At 41.1% G+C, this 23,229-nt stretch overlaps 2 protein-coding genes across 4 annotated transcripts in view; both read left to right on the top strand.

Moving 5' to 3' along the window:
• Positions 1-6,777, top strand: part of RABL3 (RAB, member of RAS oncogene family like 3) — a 42,315-nt gene extending 35,538 nt beyond the window's left edge. For 2 of the 3 annotated variants that reach the window (XM_027105964.1, XM_027105967.1), the window contains exons 7-8: positions 1,565-1,603; positions 2,192-3,492. In XM_027105964.1, the coding sequence (XP_026961765.1) occupies positions 1,565-1,603; positions 2,192-2,257 (105 nt within the window). In that variant the 3' untranslated portion in view covers positions 2,258-3,492. Of the gene's footprint in view, positions 1-1,564; positions 1,604-2,191; positions 4,718-5,641 lie in introns of those variants that run through there. The other variant, XR_003432686.1, reaches the window with a different exon arrangement.
• Positions 6,778-7,488: 711 nt separating this feature from the next.
• Positions 7,489-23,229, top strand: part of HGD (homogentisate 1,2-dioxygenase) — a 48,148-nt gene continuing 32,407 nt past the window's right edge. Inside the window, exons 1-4 of the mRNA XM_027105927.1 lie at positions 7,489-10,600; positions 16,175-16,246; positions 17,081-17,169; positions 21,084-21,189. Coding sequence (XP_026961728.1) covers positions 10,586-10,600; positions 16,175-16,246; positions 17,081-17,169; positions 21,084-21,189 — 282 coding nt within the window. The 5' untranslated portion in view covers positions 7,489-10,585. The remainder of the gene's footprint in view (positions 10,601-16,174; positions 16,247-17,080; positions 17,170-21,083; positions 21,190-23,229) is intronic.

The raw sequence follows: 23,229 nt of genomic DNA, 5'->3' as shown, positions 1-23,229 counted from the left end.
ACAAGAGAAGCCACTGCAATGAGAAGTCCATGCAGTGCAACGAAGAGTAGACCCCGCTCGCTGCAACTAGAGAAAGCCCACGTGCAGCAACAAAGACTCAAAAATTAAATTAATTAATTAATTAAAGATTTCTTTTCCAAGAGGGAATCTAATCCTCTTCCACACTCCCTTCGCTAATAGTAATTCCTAACCACTCCAGAGTAATAGAATTTTCCTGTCCTACCCTGGAGAGAGGAAGGAAAATCAGTCCTGTCATAGTTTTTGTGGTGTCAGGTGTTTTAGATGGGTACTAATCATGAACCAGCTTTTCTACCTTTGAGGCCAGTGAGTGCAACCTTACCCTGAGTCTCTTGTGGCTAAAAGTAACCCATCCATAGTCTCGAAGATAAAATGAATCCAGATGATATGGCTGTCAGGCCAATGAGAGCAAGCTGCTGTAGGCCTGGAAGAAGATGCTCTGCTTTATTCTGAGGAAGTTCCTAGCCTCATAATTCTAGATTCTAATGTCTTAGAGTTAATCTCCAGATAATCTGTATTCTAATCTGCTGAACTTTTCTTAATCACATGTAAAGCTCTGTGTAAAGAAAATAATACTGCCTCTGTCACCATTGCAGTTTCTCAAGTGTTAAACAGAGTTCTTTTTTTTTTTTAATGTTTTTCATCATGTGAATGTAGAGAACAAATGTATGGACACCAAGGGGGGAAAGTGGCGGGGGGTGGGGGGAGGGTGGGTAGGGATGAATTGGGAGATTTTGATTGACATGTATACACTAATATATATAAAATAGATAGCTAATAAGAACCTGCTGTATAAAAAATAAATAAAATAAAATTCAAAAAAATGTTTCTCATCCTGTGAAAATATGGTGCTCTTAAACTCATTATGTTAGGGCATATATTTTGAAGGCTTCTTTTCAGTAGTAATGATGGATTTGTACAGATACATCCACTGCTTTACCTTATTTCTCCTACTGACCAAATACAGACAATTCCGAAACTACTGAATTAAGGGTGCAGATTAAGTCGGAAAAGAAGTTAATTGACTGCTTTTGATGTTGTCATCTGTCTCCATTAAGGACTGACAGAATTTACAACTGTGTTTACTAGAGGGATGTGGCAATTTAGTACATTATATAGACAGACTCCTCTTTAAGGAATAGGTATGCTATTGTAGTAGCAAAAGTGCTTTGCTTTTATCTTATGGATTCTGTTTGGTACCTTTTGGGGCCGACTGCTAGGGAACTTTGAGCCAAATTTGCAGCCATACACTAGGAGTTGCTTGGGATGTCATGTCACTCTCTGGTTATTTAGTCTTTTTTGTTGTTCATGTATTTTTTTACCTATCATTAATGCTTTTTGGAACAAGAGGCAGGCTTTTATAAAAATACTTCCACAATCCTGATCTCATTAGCACCAGATTTAACTCATTGTATTAGATGTCTGTGCTGTTGAAAAGACTCTTAATTTGGGTATATACCTTTTAGTGCCATTAGTGGCCATTGCAGTTACTACCTTTTCAAGGTATATGTGCTAAGCCCTTAAAATCTTTATTTGTTTTTCACAGGTCATAGAGAAGAGATACTTTTTAAGAGATGGTAATCAGGTCTGTATCTATCTTTTCTTGATAAAATGATTTCTTGAAATTGGAGAGAGGTTTGACTTATTTGAAATTTATTTCCAAATTTGCTTTTGAAATTTTTTTTAAAACTTGGGGTCAGGGGGAGTCCTTTGTAGGCCCAAGCAACTGACTTTCTTCTGTCCTGTTAAATACAAAAGAAAAAATCAGATCAAGGGAAAATAAGAGTCTAAGAAACAAAAAGAATCCAGAGATAAGGTTACATTATAAAATAATAGAATTGCTTGAGACTCCAAAGGCATATATCCAGAGTCTATCACAATGCAAATAATTCATATAAAAGTCCAATAGGTGAATATTATGAGATTCACCGCCATCCTGTCTGATTTAGATGGCACTATCACCAATTGCTTGGCAAATGTTTTTCATTTTGGTAGAATTTATTTTTATTATTTAATCTGCTGTGGTTTTCGGAGTAAAACCGCAGAAAGATAGTTCTTTAAAGAACAACAGCCCAACATACAGAAACAGAAAATAAGGAGAACATTTTAAAGGCTATTAGCATTTGAACTCTGCCTGCTTGAGTCCTAATATAATTATCTTTCTTGCCTACAGATTCCAGGCTTTCCTGATCGAAAAAGGTTTGGGGGAGGAACATTAAAGAGCTTACATTATGACTGAATTACACTCATCCTTTGAAGAGTAAGCAAGCAGTGGCAGTTTTTCACAGCTTTCTTCTTGCTGTGTCAGTTATTAATGTCTCAGGCTTTTAACGAAATCATCTTAAAATGCCACCCTTCAGCCTCACCCTTTAATGGAAAACTGAAAGGAAGTAACAGCATGGGAAGTCCAAACTTTGTCCCCATTCTCTCTGTTCCTCACCTTTCTGTCCCTGTTTATAGATTATATAAAAGCCTTGTGGAAATACGAGATGTCAAAATGATGCAGTAAATGAGCAGCGACAGAATGCTGCAGAGAAAATTTACTCTTGCCCAGAACTGGAGGGTTTTTATGGGTCTGTAATTTTCCCACACTCCTTGCTGAAGGCTTAATTAAGTACTTCAAAACTGTATCTCCTTCAAAAATGTATCTCTATTGTTTTACCTTCTGAGGGGAAAGGTTATGTTAGCCGGCCCTGAGTTGTCCACCCCAAACACTCTCTGTCATTTTCAAAGAAGCAAAATGGTGTTATTTAACTGCCTCCACCTTCATCACACAAAAGGATGCCTAATAATAGCAACCGTTGTCTCTCTCTCCTCTCCTTTGCAAATGGCTCAGTGGCTGGAAGAGGCGGACTAATAGCTGGAGTTAAATATAAATAGATTAATAATACATAGAGAACAGCAGTACCAGAAAAGAAAAATTATGCGAGAAATTGACAGCTCACTAAATCCTTCACTCTTTAGGTTACAGCTGTCTGCACCCTCTTACTGTTTTCTGTTTGGAAATAGGTAGGGTGAAATCTAAGACCTGCACAAGGGCAGTAAGAGAGATTTACAGCCTCTTCAGTTTTTATTTTTATTTTTGAAGGAAAGATCAACTCCTAAAATGTCCCTTAACTATAATCCATAAACTAAGAATATTATTCTTTGTGTCAACAATGTATTTATGGAGAGAAGTAAAAATAACTTCCACAGCAACACATTTACATGAATTATGGACTAGGATTCTTGGATTTCATAATCCAAAATTGGGGGGGGGTGTATATGCATAATTGTTCATCACTACTTTTTTTTACCCATCTTTTTTGCTCGTGTAATTGCCTTTGCCCCAGTCTTTGTTAACATATAAACCTGTTTTACGAAAACTGTAATTTGCTGCCTTATTCAACAACTCCTTTTCACATGTATTCTTCTCTCTAGGAGGTCTCTGCACTCCTGATTTTGCTCCATATTAAAGTATAATAATAATAAGTACACAGTTTCAGCTTCTCATTTTAAAACTAGGGGAAAAAACCACTAAAATCTCTTTCTATTCCATACTTTGGAAATCAAGGTGTGCTGAAAGAGGATATTAAAATGATGATGTTAGAGAGTGCTTTTAGAAAGTCTGTCTTAGGAATTTGGCAAGGGATTTTAAAGCACTTTTCATCAGCTAGAATTTTCTCCAGTCTTTCTTCACATCCTCCCCCACAAGAGTTAGCCCTGATTTCTTTTTTGACATAAAGGAGAGCTATGCAAATCAGGATCTGTATGTGGAATTTGGCACAAGTATTTTGTGACAGTGGCTGTGCAGTTAAGAAGTAGAAACCAAATGCATATGCAGAAGACCTAAACCAACTGAAGCTCTTTGTATTCCTCTTTTAAAAAATAAATCAATAACCCTTAATTAGAAAGGAGATCTATTCCAATTTCTCTATTTTCTCCCTTATTAAAAAATAAGATGAAAATAACCTATCACTGATGGCTTCAGGGTCAATCTTGAAAAATTAACAATACTCAACTTCATTTGTTCTTGCTGTCAGGCTTGACTCCTGAATTACAGTTTTCTAAGAAAAAATGAGTTTAATCATCTAAGGTAAGTTTGTTGCAGCGTTAGTAGCAGCAAAATAAGGTTGTTGGCCAAAGTGAATGTTATTAGCCAGAGTTCTTCAAAAAGAATCTTTTGAAGCATAAGTTTTGCTAAGACTTCCTGAAACCTGCTCATAAAAATTGCTTTTAGGTAATAATAAGTTTAAATACTTCCTAAAAAGTGTTAATTAAAGCTTTAATTTTCTTACTTTCTTGATGGAACAAATTGCTACCTATAAGAGAACTTTTTTTTTTCCCCTGTTGTGATTCAGACGTCTAACCAACGTTCTTACTCACTGTGGAGGCAACCAGATACGAAGATCTGTAGCCACTCATCTGTCCCCCAGGCGGCTTAGTTGGAATCCAACTAAGGATTTGGGTTGGTCTCTCTACCTTAGTGCTCTAGAGAGAGAGCCACTCCCAAAGGGGTTGATCCATATCAGCTTTACTCAGGTTCTCAAAAGTCCCTGAACTTGGGACATCTATGATATAATCCAGGTGCCGTGACACTGCTGTTTTTCTCCATTCTGGAAGTGGACTGCATAGAACTGATGTGCTGGGCCATCGGACTGAGGTGAAGAGCTCCTAACCACTGCCATAATCAGAGCTTCTGAGTCTTCATTTCAACAGGGTATGCTTTAGCACCCAACCTAGGTAGGGCCTTATATGGGTATCTAAATGTTGGTTTAATTGAAATTTTTAAAGCACAGGTAGCATCTATTTTAAGAAGTTTGAAGTCTAACAGGATGTCTGCATTGATTTAACATCTGTTAAAATTCAAAGGAGGATACTCTGGGGGAAGGAGGAGTAGGAAGTTAAAAAATTCATTTCTGCATAGTCCCAAAACTGAGTTAAATTACTGTGGTAGAAGAGGAAGGGTTTCGGGAGATCTAGCACTGGGAGAACCCTGAGCCTCACATATTCCCCAGTATGTTTGCCTAATGCAGAATTGGAGTTGGAGCCTGCCAGCGCTGCTCCATAGAGTAGGAAAAGGATCCAACTTTGAGTAACAATTAATAAGCACCTACATTTAAGGACTCAAAGCAATGGCTTTCAAACTCAAAAGTGTATGGAAGTCCTCTGAAGTGCTTGTTTAAAATGCAGATTCCAGGATTTCTTCTGCCCCCCCTCGCCCAATTCTATGTATATGGGATAGAGCCAGGATTTTGTATTTTTAACAGGCAAACCAGGTGATTTTGATGCAGGTAGCTCAGGATCCACCCTTTGAAAAAAATAAACCCATATCAAAAACGTAGGGAACACATGGATTGTAGACTCTACCTTATGGCACCGTTATAGCAGAGTTCATCAGAGTTCATGATCGCCCCTTAATGAACTAAGTAAGCCACTCCTCCCTCCCAAGGCTACACATGCCACAGCAATCGTAGCATGATTGTCACATCCTCTATTGGCAAAACAGGAAATATTTGTCTTCGATGTACTGCTACCCATTTTTAATACTAGCACTTTCTATCCTCTGGGTATATCTATTTCTAATGAAATGCCTTGCCATCTTATACATAGCCCCTCTCTTATACCACATTTGTTTTCTCAGCTGGCCAACCACTAAGCTTTACCAAGATCATCAATAAGTAAAGGTGAAGAATGAAACCCCTAAACTTCAACAAAGATGTAAAATCTTGTTCAGTACCATCAAATATATCAGGTAATCTATCAGTTTCATTTTTTTCTTGGAGACATCGGTCCTGAAGTCCTCCGTCCTCTAACTGCACTCTGGAGTGATTGCTCTCTAGGCCTGCCACTTGCCCTTCACATTACTCTGTAATAATCCCCAGTTTCCTAGATGTAATATTTTCCATTTTCTTGGTGTGGATCAGTGGTCTTCCAACTGGGATGTGTGGAAGAATCTCTTCCAAGAGGTACATGGGCACGGATAGTTTTAAGGGAATCATTTTTCAGATCACGAATTCTCATATGAATGTATCTTTGTTAAGATTGATCTGCTTGTGAAGCAGCTCGCGCTGGCTCTTATTTACCACCTCTACTTTCCCAATTGCCCTTTTCCCACTACAGAAAAAGAGCATGTCACTACTAGTGCAATAGAAATACGGCATATTGCCCAGGGGTGTAAATGTCTTCTGGATGCCAACAAAGGGACAATTCTGAATATTAGTTTTATTTAAGGATTTTGTCTGTTCCACTCCTCACAATTACAAAAAAAAAAAGAAAAATGCAGAGCTCTTAAGGAAGAGCTCCTGAGAACAAAGCAAAGAGCTTTGGTAGGAAACATCCAAGGCTGTGGCACATTCTTTCATGTCAAGTCTTCTTGCCTGGTCTATCAAAATATCAAAATAACATTTACATCAAAAATAATTATACAGGCAAAGGTATATAAAATTAACATTTTTATTTTCCTAACCCTTTCTGAGTAAATGAGTTAGACAAAGCACCGCCAAGTGAAAGGGTAACAGTTAAAGTCACTGATTCCAATAGCTGGGTAACAAAGCCTTTTCCAATCAGGTTTCCAATTATTTGCTTGCAACAAAATTGAAGAAGAACCAACCTGAGTTATTGACTGATAGGTCATTAAAATAATGTTTAATGATAGGTCAGTATGTGATTTTTGGTATTTAATTCAGAAGGAATTTGAGTGCTACCATAACAAAATCCCTTCCATTCATAACTGCTTATTTATGTGAACAAATTTTCTCAACATTTATGTCTAAAAAAGCAAAAAATAGGATTAAATGATGCTGAATCCTGTGTCATTCTAGAAATAAGAATTATTCATGGATATTTGAATTAATGTGGGAGGGAGCCATCTACCTCATTAAAAGAAGCACTTCCAGAAAGACTTTGCCTTTTATATTTAATAATTATTGATCAAAATGTATAGTATTTATGGGACACTGTCCTAGAGAAGAATCCTCCAGTGTCCTGTCTGGAGGGTAAAACACTTGCTGATAGCATTCTGGAAATGCAATTGGAGAAGGAAGCTGGAGATTTCATCATCACTACACTTGGTTTTGGTCCTACTCCCCACTCCCTGATGTTTGTGAGTCCAGAGCTTCTGCAGAGAGTAAACCTATCTTGTGCTAGAATCCAGAGGTGGCAGGTATCTGGTGTCTCCAATTTCTGGTCCTTTTCAAGTTCTTCTCTTCACCTGTTCCCCATATCATTCACTGAATCCCTCTCGCTCTGCCTGGCTTTTGGCATCTTTGTTCTTATTGCTCACCACTTTGATACTGTGACGCTGCTCTGGTCCAGTATATGTTTGCCTTGTCCCTGCACATAACCTGCTTCCACTGGGTGTCTTTTTATTTTTTTTTTTTTTTGCGGTATGTGGGCCTCTCGCTGTTGTGGCCTCTCCCGTTGCGGAGCACAGGCTCCGGACGTGCAGGCTCAGCGGCCATGGCTCACGGGCCTAGCCGCTCTGCAGCATGTGGGATCTTCCCGGACCGGGCACAAACCCGTGTCCCCTGCATTGGCAGGCGGCCTCTCAACCACTGTGCCACCAGGGAAGCCCTAGGTGTCTTTTTGAATGCTAATCACCCTGCCTAGAAGTTCCCCTCTTTCCCCTGCTTTAAATGTCTGCCAAAACTCCCCTTTCTGGAAGCCTTCCCTCACTAGACTCCTCCACTCTGTTTCCGTCAGTGCCCTAAAAACAGGTCTTTGAATGCACTGCACTTCTCTGTCTTTGTGTACAATCCTCCCTCTCCTCAGTGCCCTATCCAACTCTTACTCTGTGTGACTTGGCTCAGCTATCATCTCCTCAGGGAGCTAGTCAGAGCTCTGTGGTCCCTAGTCCCTCCCATAGCACCCTGACTCTTTCTGTCACAGCACACATGGCACTCCGTTATAATGGCCTGTTTATTGGTCAATCTTCTCCAGCATGCGCCCTCCTACAGGACCAGACTCTCAGTCATTTCTGTATCCCCCCACACCTCACAGGGCCTGGCACATAGCAGGTCCCCAATAATTGTAAGATAAATAAATAAGTGTGTGATTAGATTAAAATAGAAAGTCTACAGACATAGACTCAGAGCTATGTGTTCTATATTTTATTTATTCTCATTTCTCCTGTGTGTGTATGGCACAGTACCTGGCACATAGTGGTTACAAAGCAAATACTCGTTTTCTTGAATTATTGTTACAAAAACAGAAAAAGACAAGAAATGAAGTGAACCCACTTGGGAGAAATCTCTAAATAGGGAATTGATAGGTTTATTCAATTTTAAATATTTTCAGGCCTCTCAAAATAATTTTCATCCAGTCAAGGATCTGTTACCACTTTCTTACTCTTTCAGAAATCTCTCACACCTTACGAAGGAACTGAAACACCTCTTAAATCTACCTTCAAAGCTGATTTGGAAAGAACATATAAAGTTTATGGAAAAACAAAGCAGTAAAGCTTTTCCTTTGTCGTTTATTGGTTCCCATCCATTTTTCCCCCTAATCACCAAAGCCTAACTTCTATGATCAATAGAGATTCAAGACCCAATGTACTCATAAACTCAGATATGCAAGAAATATTTTTCTTGAATTCACTTTTGATTTTGAGTCTGCATACTGCAGGAATAATAAAAACTTAGCCTCAGTAAAGCTAGGGTTTACACCCCCCTTTCTCCCAGGTTTGCATATAAATTCCAGGGAAGCTTATATAATACCACAATGTCAGTTGTCTATGCTGACATATGCTGAGATGTGCTATAAACTCCCTGGTCTGCAGGCATCAATCCCCACAGTTTGCTACCAGCCTGTCACTTGTTTATATCAACATGGCTCCTTTGGCCTGGTCCTTTCTGTGCTAACACCTCAGACACAGGCAAATCATTCTGCTGCTACTGCAGTACGCTGGAGCCTGGGGACCTCTGGAGGTTGCTTAGACCCCTTTATCTAAAGCAGAATGTGTCAAACTGGCAGCCCATAGTCATTCACACCTACATGCATGTTTCTTGACATAATTGTATCAGTTATCTATCACCGCTTAACAAAACACCCCAATATTTAATGGCATAAAATATGTCATTCTATTTGCTCACAATTTTGTGGGTCAGCAGTTTGGGCTAGGTTTAGCTGGTGGTTCTCCTGCTGATCTCACCTGGGATCACGTACGTGTCTGCAGTCATCTGGCAGCCACATTGCCTCATTCACACATCTGGCAGCTAGTGCTGGGCTGTTGAGTGCCTGGACCTCTTGGTCTCATTCTCAAGGAGGCTAGCCTGACTTCTCTGAATGGTGGTCTCAAGTAGCAAGAAATGGGCAAATCGTAAGGCACAGCATTTTTCAAACCTGTGCTTGTGTTGTGTTTGCTATTAGCCAAAGTAAGATTCAAGGAGGTAAGTAAAAGACTCCGTCTCATTTTGGGAGGAGCAGCAAAGTCACATTGCAAAGGGGCATACATACAAGGATGAAAGGAATCTGTGGGCATTATTTGCAATCTATTACAATGGCTTTATTCATTCATTCATTCATCCATTCACTTGTTTAAGTTGCCAATGTTTAAAAATTGGAGCTTCGTGTATAAAAGTCATATCTTAAAAAATCACCTAGCCTACTTTACCCATTTACACTTCCTGCCTGTTCTGCTGCACCTGAGTTTATGATAATAAAGCCTAGTTTAAAAGATTGTGAAATTAAATGAGGTAATGTCTGTGGGAAAATCTGGCATGAACAAGCTCTCGATATATGGTTTCTTCCTTCCTGAATGCCATTAGCCATGAAGTTGATACCTGACCATGGCTAAGGAGAGTAGCCAAGATGAAGGACAAGGGAGTCATGGAAAATGTGGCTGGAAAGTAATCCCTTGGTCTCTTTCTAGAGAGGTACAGGCATTAGGAAATAAGATTCTTAAAGAATTTATAAGAACACTAAATACATTTAAGAAATTAAGAGGAGCAATAGTAAATATCTCAGTTTGCTTTAAGCGAAGTGCTTCAGGCTCTGAACTGTTCACCCAGCTCATCCCTGGGAGCAGGTATGGAGAGCTGTCCAGACCCTGTCCCTGCTTCAGGTAGCTGCGTGAAAACGCCTGTGTCACAGCACGGATCATTTTCTCACTGCTCTCCAGAGAGTGAACACTCCACCCTGTTCCTTCCCAGCCTCAGTCGGGACTGAGTGGAGAAGCCTCTACCTCACACAGCAGGCCCTAACTGACACAGTTCCTTCCGCAGAGAGCTTTAAATTCTCTGCCTTTAGTCATAAGCCTCTTTCTTTTAACTGGAACAAATCATTGGTCAACATTTACCTCGGGTGAAGAGGAGACAGGCCTCTGCAAACTCTTCAGAAACAGCCCGGGTTTCAAAACCAAAGACAGTTGTGTAAGCAGTTTGGAAACAAGCATGCTGGACTTTCTCCCTAGTGTAGCAGTTAGGAAACGCTTGTGGCTAGTTTGAGCGACCAGCTGACCAGCGAGCACAGTGAAGCAGTAGAATAACAACATCCAGAGGTGATTTGAAGGAGAAACAGAAGCATTTTGACTTCATACCCTCTCTGAGCCTGGGTTTCCTGAAATCGCCACACCTGCAGCAGAAGGAAAATGGCAGAGTTGAAGGTAAGAAACTATCTGGCCACTTCGCTGTGGCTTCTTCAGCCACAACTCATGGAAGTGTCTGAGAATTCCAGAGCTTCAGAGTCAGAAAGAACTTAGAGAGGCCCTCGTCCAAGCTGTTGTGTTCAGAGGCTTCGCCGTGGTGTCCGTAAGCATGGCTGGGGCTGGGGGATGATAAAGAAAAGAGATGACGGCCTAACTGTCCATCTCTTGCCTAGCTTTTTTCATATATTGTCTTGGGAATCTGTAGACGTCATAAGGGCTCTCCTCCACCATGGACAGACATGTTTCTCACTGTGTCTGTTTGCCAGCCCCTACTCTCCCACACCTTCCTGATGCTGCAGCTTCCTGGACAGCCTCCAGCCAACCAATTAGGCATGTTTAATCTATTCAGTTATTTTGAGGCTCATAATCAGCGCTTGGCCAGTAGAAACACTAGCACTTCCTCTAGGAAATAATTCCTTTTTATTATTTAATCTTCAATTGAAAAATATGTGTGGGTTATGTGGTACTAATGAATTAACTCATAATCTTCAAAGTAAATCTGGAGGTAGCCACTTTACCATTAAGGAAAATAAAGTTTAGAGAGATTAAGTGACTTGCCCAAGGTCACTGCTGATAGGTGATAGAGACTGGATTAGAAATTGGGTTTGTCTGAATCCATGCCCAGGCTCCAAAAGGAGCTTTAGTAGCATCTGCTAGACTGAGTGTCTCAAGGCCAATGTCTAAAACTATGCCTAGTGTCCACCCCAGGCTGGCATCAGTGCCCAACACATGCATGTGGACCTGAGTAGAACTGCCCAGAATCTTGACTCAAGCCAAGTGTGCCAGACTCCAGGCTTCTTTCCAGGGTTTGAGCACTTTCTGAATGCCCTTCAACTGATGCTGAGTTTGAAAATCAAACATCTCCCTAATTAACAGGGGTCCTAAAACCACTCAACACCGAAGTAAAAGAGTTTGCTTCTTTATGCCTGATCAAGAGTTAGAAAGACTGAGAAAGAATTCTCATTCTTTCATTCGGCAAATATTATATGTTAATACATGATGCCACGAATTAACATAGGAAAGGAACTGAATCTGGACTAGGTGGAGCCCAGAGAAACTCCTTGAAGGAGGCAGTTCCTAAGCTGAGTCTTAGGAGAGACGTAGAAATTGACTTAACTGAAAAGGGGCTAGAGGAAACAAGTGCAAAGGCACAGCACACACAGAAAGCCCTGCACGTTCTGGGATCCAAGAGTTAAATTTGGGTTGCTGCAGGGACAGCCAAGATGAGATACCCAGGTTGTGGTCAGATGTATGGATCTGGATCTCAGGGGAGGGGGTAGAGCTAGGAGAATAGATATGGGAGGTCATCATATCAATGGTGGTAGTTGAAGTCTTAGAAGAGGGGGAGTGCATAAAAACTTCATTTCCTGATGAAAAGGCTATGGGGAAGTTCAGCAGGGGTGGAAACATCCTTACCATTTATAAATAAATTATATCTAAAATCCTATCCTGCTGAAATTTTTGAGCAACTTATTATGCACAGCACCAGCACACCAACGTAAATTGCATGCTGCTCTTTGTTCTCAATTTCAAAGGCATTTTCCCCCGCCTGCTGTCTAATCTCTGCAAGGAAAGGTTAGCTCTACAGATCACAAATCCAAACACAGAAAGCCAGATTGCATCACTCTAATCAATACACACTATAAGTTAAAAAAAATATTTCTCTGCTTTTATTTCTTCCTTTTAATGGATATGTCAACACAAAGCCTCAAATGAAATCACATTAACATAAAAGCAGCACAACTGGGGGAAGAAAGTTCAAAAGATAAAATAGTAAAATTAAATTTTAAATGAACCACCCAATGTTCTTAAGTCTTCTACAAGTCCACTTCTACAAGTCTTGATTTCTTCATTTCTGAAAAAGAGAGCTGTTTAACATGCAGACTTCGGGCCCCAGCACCAAATATTTTGATTCACTAGGTATGGGTCTGTTTTTAACAAGCTTTGGGGGTGATTCTAATTAGCCAGAGATGGGACCCCCTGGTCTACATAATTATTGTATTCATTTCCTGTTTCTGTTGTAACAAATTACCACAAATTTAGTGGCTTAAAATGACCAAATGTATTTTCTTACAGTTCTGGAGGTCAGAAGTCTGAAATCAGTTTCACTGGGCTTAAAGTCAAGGTGTTGGCTGGTTCCTTTTGAAGACTCAAGGGGAGAATCCATTTCCCTGCATTTCCAGCTTCTAGAAGTTGCCTACATTTCTTGACTTATGGTCCCTTTCACCATCTTCAAAGTGCATCACTCATCTCTGCTTCCATCATCACATCACCTTTTCCTCTTTTATAATCAAATCTTCCTCTACCTCCCTCCCTTACGAATACTTATGATTACATTTAGGGCACACCCAAAGAATCCAGGACATCTCCCCATCTCAAGATCCTTAACTTAATCACATCTGCAAAGTCTCTTTTGCTATATAAGGGAACACTCACAAGTTCCAGGGATTAAGACATAGATATCTTTGGGGCATTATTATTCAGCCTACCGCAGTTTAGCCTACTTGGAATAATCTTCAAGTTCCCCTAACAATCTATATCCTATGTTCCCATCAAGGTTAACTAGAAATACTGGACTCTTTGCACAGGAGAAAAAGGTAGCTATAGTTCCATCTCTACCCTGACTTCTCTCTCTTTCCCTCATGCCCAGGAAAAGGAAGTAAGGTATAGTATCTGCTCGTCCCATCAGGGTGTTACCCAGAATCAGAGTCAGGAGAAAGCACCTCATAAAACTACTCTGACAAATAAATCATATCCTGGGGACCAGGTGAAGATTAGAAAGCTGTACACTAGGGAGCTGCCAAAGAACTGATGGTACTGAAGTTACATGGACCTCAGTAATTTGTTCTTTCATTTAGAAAGGATGTGTATAATTCTCTTGGAAGGAAACAAAATTGTTTCTATGTGGGAGCAAATTATTCAGAAATCTGGATTGAAGAAAGCATACAAACACACTTGCTTAATGTCAGACGTTTTTATTTTTAATTTTTCGGCATAAGGTATATTTGTATAGTCACTGAACCAGCTGGAGTTGAAAGCTTGGATTTTCACAGCTGATATAAGCAGAGTTCAGATTCTGTCCTTGATCTCAAAGCCTTGGGAAAGCAGCTGCAGAATACTGCTTCCTTGATTCTGATACCTTCAGCAGTAAGGCACATGATATTTTAAAACTGTAACAAACTCATCTGTAATTTTTCTCTCAGGAGATTAGAAAAACCAACTGGTTTGAGAATGACTCAGCAGTTTTCATCCCCCTCTTCAGCCAATGCACCTCAGCTAAGATTGAGAAACTGATTCAGAACTCACACCTCTCTCTGAGCTGGATGGCTCCCTTCCAAAGCACCAGCTGTTCTTTCTACTTTCTTTTCTACTTTTTAAAGCAGTCTGAAGCATATGCTTTAAAATTACATATAGTAAGTCTCTTTTCCTTTGTTCCCAACGTACAAATAACCCTGGACTCTGTTCTGAGGCCAGCAGTTGCAAAGAATGGAGAAGGTTAATGAGTAAACCCACCCACTCCTGCTAGAAAACTCAGCCTCAGACCTTCTTGCCTCCCTTTGCAGAGGGAAACAACGCTGCAGTTGAACAAAGTGAAGCCACTGAGATACCCAGTGGCTTCAGGCAAGATTGGTCTGCAATTCCATTCCACAGAACTGAAGATAATTTCAGGTCAATACCATTTCTCAGCAGCTCAGATTCAATCCTCTTGATAGTGAGCATGAGGTTCATTAGAGAGAAGAAAATTGTATTCAGTGGAGAGTCAGAATGCTGGATGGTCTCTGCCCTTTCCCCAAGGATATCATTCCAAATTGCATGCTGCTTGTTAACCAATCTCTGTGTAATATAACACACTCTTTTTAGTGCTGATAGATTTTCAAATATAAAAAAATATTGTGTCTGGAGGCAAAAAAGAATAATTTCACTTCCATTGCTTTCTAGGTCATAACATTTCACATTTGATATTCCTTCCAAATATGGGCAGCTGTTGCCCTGATCATTGCTCCCACATCCAGGTGTGTTACATCAATCTCATCCTGCTCCAAGCTGCTGAGAATTCTGGAGGGTTTATCCTCCACCCACTTACTTCCTTCTTATATCTCTTAAAGACATGTACTCAGATGGTGGCATTTCACTCACTGAGTGACGCTGCACTTTCATTATCGTGGGCTAAAATTAAGTATTGATACATTTATGAGGAACAACTATGGGAAGAAAATGGCCTTTTTTTTGATGTTTAAGTTAGAGAAAAGGGGGTTCTAACTGTACTTAGATCAGGATACATCCACTCGTGTTAGAATAGGCTCTAAGGGGGACTTCTCTGGTGGCGCAGTGGTTAAGAATCTGCCTACCAATGCATGGGACAGGGGTTCGAGCCCTGGTCAGGGAAGATCCCACATGCTGCGGAGCAACTAAGCCCGTGCGCCACAGCTACTGAGCCTGAGCTCTAGAGCCCGTGCTCCACAGCGAGAGGCCACTGCAACGAGAAGCCCGTGCACCACAACTAAGGGTAGCCCCAACTCTCCACAACTAGAGAAAGCCCATGCACAGCAATGAAGACCCAACCCAGCCAAAAATAAATAAATAAATAAATAGAATAGAACAGGCTGTAAGGGAAAAACTAAATCAAACAGTAGATATCTACTGAGTACCTTCTATAAGCCAGGCACAAGGCATATAGAGGTAAACAAGATGCCATAGTTCCAGCCTTCATGGAGCTTATAAACTAGCAGAGAAGCCAGACAGTGAACAAGAACTCACAGGTGTGTTTAAGTGTTGTCAAAATAAGTTTTAGAGGCTCTGCACACTTTATTGAGAAACTCCCTTTTTTTCCTCTGGATGAAAAGTAAATTGATGACAATCAGAATGAACTCCATTGTGCCACTGAGGACAGATCTGGCTATTCTCCTGAAAGCCACGCATATCTTCAAAACTTGTTTTCCTATATCCACATAGATGCAAATATATTTACAAGTGCTCCATAGATGAGCCAGATGATATAGGTTTTTGCCTGCAGCGAGGCTGGTTGGAGGGCTTTTTCTCAAGGATTTTGCTGTCAGATTGGATCCACACACTCTTTACAGCTACTTGTTTCATCATATGAAGGGGAAGTGGAGCTCCAACCTCAGGGAGGTTGCAAGCCAGGCCAGCCAGATCTTACTAACCTGGAGTTGAGGTGATGCCTGAGCCATCTCCCCTCTCAGGAACTCCCTGATGGGTCCAGAATTAAAGAACCTGTTCTTGGAGTGGGATAATTAAGAATAAGCCCATAAATCAACTAAGTACAGCTAAGGATGGAAAGTCCATGTAATATCCAGCACTCTTCTCCCAATTAATTGGTGGTCTTTAAAATTCACACAGAGAAATTATCTTTCCTAAATGGTTCACATGCCAAGACATAGCAAAGATGTTATGTATAGAATGTGATCCACAAACATATGTCATAAAGAAATTCTTACCTTCATAGACAGTCAAAATAGCAAAATACTCTTTAAATCCCATTAATGGTGGCCTTTGTGTCTTTGTCACATGCAGTACATTTCTGGATTCGGTAATGAGTGTGCCTCAGAGGATCCTCGCTGCCCAGGTGCCCTGCCAGAAGGACAGGTATGAGTGAATAGAATATCAGCTTGGAGAACTCTGAATTATAGGAATGAATGACCAGCTTTCAGGCCAAGTGCTTCTACCCACCGTCTTGAAAATTAGCCTGTGAACTGTCTAGGAGTTTCACAAATCATTAAGACAATTGGGATGCAGAACAATGACAATACAAAGTTAAAGTTGGATAATGGTTACCTATGGCAAAGCACTTAGTCCCAAAAAAGTAACATTAAATTTAAGGCTTTCAAGAAGATCCCCTAGGTCCGGGGTTAAGGGACTTCCTTAAAGTTCCCTTGAACAGCATAAGATATGGCAATGATGAGAAAATAATCAGTCCTTGTTAAAAAAAAAAAAAAAATGTGTGCACAAAGATGTTCATACTAGTGTTGGTTAAAATAGCAAAAATATGGCAAACAAAAATTTTGTCAAAAATTTTTAAGAACATTTCATGGCATGAAAAAATGCTCAAGATATAGTGTTTCCTCTTTTTTTTAAGTGCTAATTATTAACAGGACTACACATATCATAGCGTTGCCATTTTGGAGGATAAGAATGGAAGGAAATATACTCATATGTCAACATTGGGTTATTTCTGGATGGTGAGATAATGGGTTATAGTTTATAAATTTTCTACAATAAGCATGTACTACTTTTCTAATCAAGGAGGAAAGTCACCTAAAACATTATTACAAGAAGGACGTATGGGTTGGAGATGGTCATGTGCAGTGAGTGGCTCAGAGCATCGCCATCCAAGACAGAATTCACCCACTGAGTTGTTTGATGGGAAGATGGAATGCTTTTCTGATGGAGTGATGTCATTTATTGCCTCCTTTGTTTTAGAATAATCCTCAAGTTTGCCCTTACAATCTGTATGCTGAGCAGCTCTCAGGATCAGCTTTCACTTGTCCACGGAGCAGCAATAAAAGAAGGTAAAAGGATTAGGTTAATTCTGACCTGCCGTCTATGGGAGCTATGACTAGTATTTAGTGCTGCCTCCTATACCTGGGCCACAGCCTCCCAGGGTTGCCCAAGATCCTGCTTCTTACAGGCTGTGCTCTGGGTCATAGTGAGGGGAGGATGAACCTCATCTCCAGCTAGAATCAAGTGACTGATAGAAGAAGGGGAGAGAGCAGCTGCACAGAGCCTAGAAAACAGACATGTCTAGTTCCATTTATAATTTGTTGCTTGTACTCAGAAGAAAGTCTTCCTCACAGTCTGGCCTTCCCCTGGGATTGTGCAGTTGAGTTCCGAATTTTGATTTACTTGGGAGTTTTTTTTATAATGATTAACTCAAAATTATAGAAGATTCAGTGCAATATCTTCCTCAGCTGACTAGAAGTATTATGTTCTTTGGATGAAAACGTTGGATAATCCAAGCTTGGGTTAGATGAAAGGTCATGTATTATGGCCCCTGGTGGTTTGAATTAATAAGGATTTTTCTCCTCGGATTTTGTCTTTGCTGGAAACCAGCACATTCATTAGCACAACATGTCATGATCCATGTTTGCTCTAATCCTACAAGCCAGGTCAATGAACTCAGTCTCTTGGTTAACTCCTATGGGGCAGGTTGGTTGCAGTACCTGTTGTGGTTTAGGGAAGCAGTTGAGTGTTGTGACTTAAACAAGCAGGGTCTAATTATGGGAATTTCAGAATAGAACACCTGTGTAGAGGGCTGCTGCTTATATTGGAGTTAGGGGGAGGAGGGCAGGCAGTCTTGTACTGCTTAGTGGAAGGTGATTGGGTTTGTCTCCAGCGAGTCCTCCTGAGAAGTAAATGAGATAGTGAGAACAAAAGCACCATGGACTACACAAATGATAGGTTGTTTCCCTTAGGGGTTAATCGTGCCCACTCTGGAGGCAGGCCTCCTGAGTTTAAATCCTGGTTCCTTCTCTTTCCAGCTATGTGACCTTGGGCAGGTCATGTACCCTCCAAGAGCCTTCTGGTTTCTCATTTGTAAAAGAGATAATAATAGTACTTATCTCATAGCTGTGATGAGGATTAAGGGAAAGAACATATGTAAGGTGCTTAGCACATTGCCGGGTACATGGTGAGTGCTCAATTAACATTAATTTTTATCATCATCATTATTGCCACAGTAGCAGAGTGTCTCCTTCCAATACAGTGTATCCCTAGAAGGCTGTCGGAAAACTGAGTGGCAGGTGCTATGCTACCATGTCAATATCAATATTGCTTCCCTCTCGATAGATCTGTACATGGAGGGGGAAGAGATAGTTTCCCATACTTGTCAAATCAAGATTAATTCTATCACTATTTAATCATCTCTCTCTCTCTCTGCAAGCCCAGATAGCCAAGGTAAGGTAAGCACACAGACAATTCCTGTCAATTCTAATTTATGACAGCCTGGCCTCCATGACTATGTTCTTGACTTTATGACCCATTCACTAACTGGACACCTGGACTCTGGATTCTGCTGCCTGCCCCCATTATTCAACAATATCTTCAGTCAGCAGGAGCAGAGCTCTGTTCCAGGAGGCTGAAAAGGAGCTGTTGGCATTTCATTAAGATGCTGGCACCATTCCCTGAATCAGAATTAAATCTCTGTCCAGGGCAGTGTAGTGCTGCCTGGGGAGTTTTATAAACTCAGCCAAAAAACAAGGGACACTAGGCATGGTTCACCCATCTGTTTAGAACTCTTCAAAGGTATCCACAAGAATTTTGTGAAAATGCTCAAAATCCCCAGTGGGAAGATGGAACCAGCCCCATCCATAGATGAGAAAGCCTGAAATTCCTACATTTAGTCACTACTCATTTAAGCCACAGAGTTCAGGAACTCCCCACCTCCCACCCACAAACTATCAGAGAGTATATCTATCAGGGGTTGATTTTTATCTGATTAGTTAGCTGATCCCTTAGGTCCTGAGAAGGTGAGAGCCAGCACAGAGAATGTAGGAAATCTGGACCATCATAAAAACCCAGATGATTAGGGATAGACAGATAGACAATTCAACACACATCTAGTAATTGAGCACCTACTGTGTGCCAGGCATTCTAGGTACATAAACTCTGAATCCTCACAACAATCCTAGGAGATAAGGATGAAGAACATAGGATCAAGAAAGTTTTGGGAATTCCCTGGCGGTCCAGTGGTTAGGACTCTGAGCTTTCACTACTGAGAGCCTGGGTTTGGTCCCTGGTCAGGGAACTAAGATCTCACAAGCCAGGCAGGGTGACCAAAAAAAAAAAACAAACAAGAAAGTCTTGTAACTTGCCCAGGATCACACAGCCGGTTCTAAAATACACACACACATGTTCTCAATTCCATATAGAACCTATATGGCCTAGTTAATTCATGACCCGAAGTCCAATGTCTGAGATTACTTCACCTAGAGCTAGAGGAATCAAAAGAAAACTGAACAAGTCTAGCTAGCCCTTTAATCTCCCAAATGGCTCAGTGTAGGGCCAGGTCAGTTCCACCCCCTGAAGTAGACTGTCCTGGGGCTTAAAGGGCTAGAGCTTGTTCAAGCAGGTCTGGTCTTCCATTGCCCCAAGTGGTGTTCCTCTTCCTGCTGTACCCTGTCAAGGTAACAGCCTCTGAAAGGACTTGGGTCCCTCTTCTGGATGGTTCTCCTCCTGGTGTCCTTCAGGGTTCCTTCATCAGAGTCTTCTCTTCCTGAAACAAAGCCAGAAATGTACTATAAGAAAGTAAAGATGGATGCTCTTATAATTTTAGATATGTTAATTTCCTAAACATCTTACAAATTGACATCAAAAAGACAACCGAGGGCTTCCCTGGTGGCACAGTGGTTGAGAGTCCGCCTGCCGATGCAGGGGATGCAGGTTCGTGCCCCGGTCTGGGAAGATCCCACATGCCGCAGAGCGGCTGGGCCCGTGAGCCATGGCCGCTGAGCCTGCGCGTCCGGAGCCTGTGCTCCACAACGGGGGAGACCACAACAGTGAGAGGCCCGCGTACTGCAAAAAAAAAAAAAAAAACAACCCAATAGAAAAATGGTAAAGGACTTGGGCAAGTAATTTATAGAAAAATTCCAAGGGGCCAATAAACATACAGATTCTCAACCTTACTCATAATAATGGTAATACAAAATAAAAATGAGATAGTATTTTTTACCTACAAGGCCAAAATTAGTAATAATACCCCCTATTTGTAAAGATGTGGGTGATCAGGCACTCTCACACATTAGTGTTGTGAGAATAAAGTGGTACAACAATTTGGCAATTTTTCTTATTAGGCATTGGAAATATCTTAGAGAATGTACAAGAAAATTGTTAAGTTCTGATGTCTCTGAGGATTGGCTCTGAAGAAACTGGAGGAGAAAGCCATCTAAGTCTACCTTTTGAGACTTTTTTAATTACTTGAATTATTTTTATCACTGGCATGAATTACTTCTATAATTTTAAAGAAGAAAATTGATTTATATTTCAAAAATGACAAAGAAACCACCCATATTGTCTCAATCTGTGTAGGACTCCTTGTCCTCACTTTCCAGAGCCAGAGCAAGGATTAGTATCCAATATGTACATAAGCTAATGTTTTTCTGTGGATTTGCCTGCACAGATATCCCTCAAGGTACTTTCCCTTCCTTTATAGTTGTCATTGGGAAAGGCAATTCTTTTTTTGTCAGTATGGAAATAACCAAGGGCTAGAGGCTCAATTTGAAGAGTGATGGATCGTGTGGAAAGGTGAGAAGAGGCCAGGGCTATGGGCAGCAGTGGCTATTAAGAAATGATGCTGTGTCATTGCTTCTCACATTAAAGCCCACAGATCATTGTTGACTTGAGCGTCTTCCTAATGGTATTTCCTGAGCCAGTCTGTGCGTCACTCATAACATCACCCTAAGGCTTATGTGTCCTTGTTTCCCCCCAGCTGGCTATATAGGATTCTACCTTCGGTTTCTCACAAGCCTTTTGAATCCATTGACCAAGGCCATGTCACTCACAACTGGGATGAAGTTGATCCTGACCCTAACCAGGTAACCTGGTCCTGTATTCACAGGAGAATAGCACGTATCCAAAGCCTTAAATATAAACATTTAAGTCTAACCTGGGTCTTTGAGGAATTAGACAGATTTTTAAAATAAATGCTAAAGTATATCTGTTCTTTTGCTTAAACTTGGGTAGGAATTTTGGAATTGATTGACCGTGCCTGTGCACATGTGTGTGTGTGTGCGTGTGTGTGTGTGTGTGTGTGTGTGTGTGTATAAGCTTTCGTTTTTCTAGCCTAATGGCTTTAGGAGTGCTCCAGTGAGTTGAATGAATGGAAATTATATAGGCTCGTGAAAATACATCTACACATCCGTAGGTTGGTTGGTTTGTTTTAATCGAAACTCACCACAGCATATTGAAAACACATTCAATACTTATGCCTCTGAAAAGAGGCCTCTGATATGGAGAAGAGAGGCTTGTTGTCTGACCTGGTTTCTGTAAGTCTAGTGTCACCTAGGAACTTCCATTCCTTGCCTAAGAGTTTCCTTCTTTTGATCTAGTGACAGGCTTTCCCTCTGCATATCAGTATTATTTATGTACTCTACTTTCAGTAACAAGACAGACCCATTGCTATAATGGACTGAGCTCCTTTTTTTTTTCTTTACCTTTTGAGCACCCCAGTGTATTCCCTTTGTCCCTGAGTTTAGGTACATGTCACTGATAACTAGAGCATAATGCAGGAAGGAAAACAGACCTGGGTTTGCATCCCTGGCCCTCTACTTGTCGCTGTGTCTTTGAGCTACAGTGTTTCACCTGTAAACTGGGATAATCATGACATCTGCCATGCAGTGCTGTTTTGTGAAGTTTACTTGACAGAGCAGGTGGTGACCATACTTCGCCCAGTGCCTGGAACACAGTAGGCAAGAACCATGACTCTGATACAGCCATTTTGATATATTCACTTAAGGGTAGTGATAGTACATGTAAATCTCAGAATTTATATTCAGGTAATTTTTTTTTCATTTTATATTTTTTTAAATTCTGAGGTCTCCATCTGCCAAATTGGCAGAAAACAACTTCGTCTCAGTCTTCCCTGAGAATATCTTGTTTTAAACAATGCCAAAGTAGGACTGGGGGTTGGGCCATGCTGCTTGGTCCTCTTTCACTTGGTAGTATTGAGATGCCCATTGTTCTGCTGCTATCGTGTCAGGCCTGGGCATGGAATCATCTACAAGATATTTCTAGTCCTGTTGTCCCAGACATGCCACACAACCATTTCTTCCTTCTGGGAGTTGCTAAGACATGGGCTCAAGGGTCCCCTCTGCATTCAGAGTTCACACAAATTGATCAGTCTCTCTCCCTCCCCTTCCCTCCACTCTCCTCCCCTTCCACAACTCCTTCCCACAGCCCAAGGAAATCTTCTGTTTCCTCTTGGTTTGCCAAGATGTTTGGTCTATATACCTGCTAATCCCCTTCCCTCAAATGCTTAGACTTTTTGTAGAACCAGACAGAATAATTTAGAGTCACTTTTGTTTTCCTGCCCTGCTCCATCTTTTCCCTAATTATGGAAATCTCAGAGAACCAAGTATCTGCTTGAGTGCTACTCACCCCTCTCCAACAGGGACAGGAGGAGAAGCCTTAAGAGTGGAAAAATATGTGAGTTAGCAACATACAGTATCACCCATCTCACAGTCATTTTGAAGCCAAGACATCCTGTTTAAATAACTGACCCTTAAACTTGTGTGAAGTTTAGTGCATGAAGCAGACATCCTCCCTGGTCTACCACTGGCCTATATATTGCCTTTGAGCCTATGGGAAAAGGCAGCCCAACCCCCAACCCTGCAGGCACAGTCCCCTGCTGAGACACTGCCCCTTTCCCCTTCAGCAGATCAGGGCCCTGTGCTGGACACAGTTTGCACAGCCAACCTGTGGACCCCATCTTTATCTGTCTGAGTCTCACCTGGGATCCTAATCCAATCCCATACATCCTTCTCTCCCACACTCTGGGGTTAGGAACCTATCTGGCAGACACACTCATTTAACCATTTACTTCCCCACTCATCTCACAAACGGCCATAAATCATTCT

Source organism: Aethalodelphis obliquidens, unplaced genomic scaffold, assembly GCF_003676395.1.
Source record: "Aethalodelphis obliquidens isolate GAN/ISIS:26980383/991018 unplaced genomic scaffold, ASM367639v1 scaffold1, whole genome shotgun sequence".
Classification (NCBI taxonomy): Eukaryota; Metazoa; Chordata; class Mammalia; order Artiodactyla; family Delphinidae; genus Aethalodelphis; species Aethalodelphis obliquidens.
Note: the sequence above shows the minus strand (reverse complement) of the source record. Positions and strands in the feature narration are given on the sequence as shown.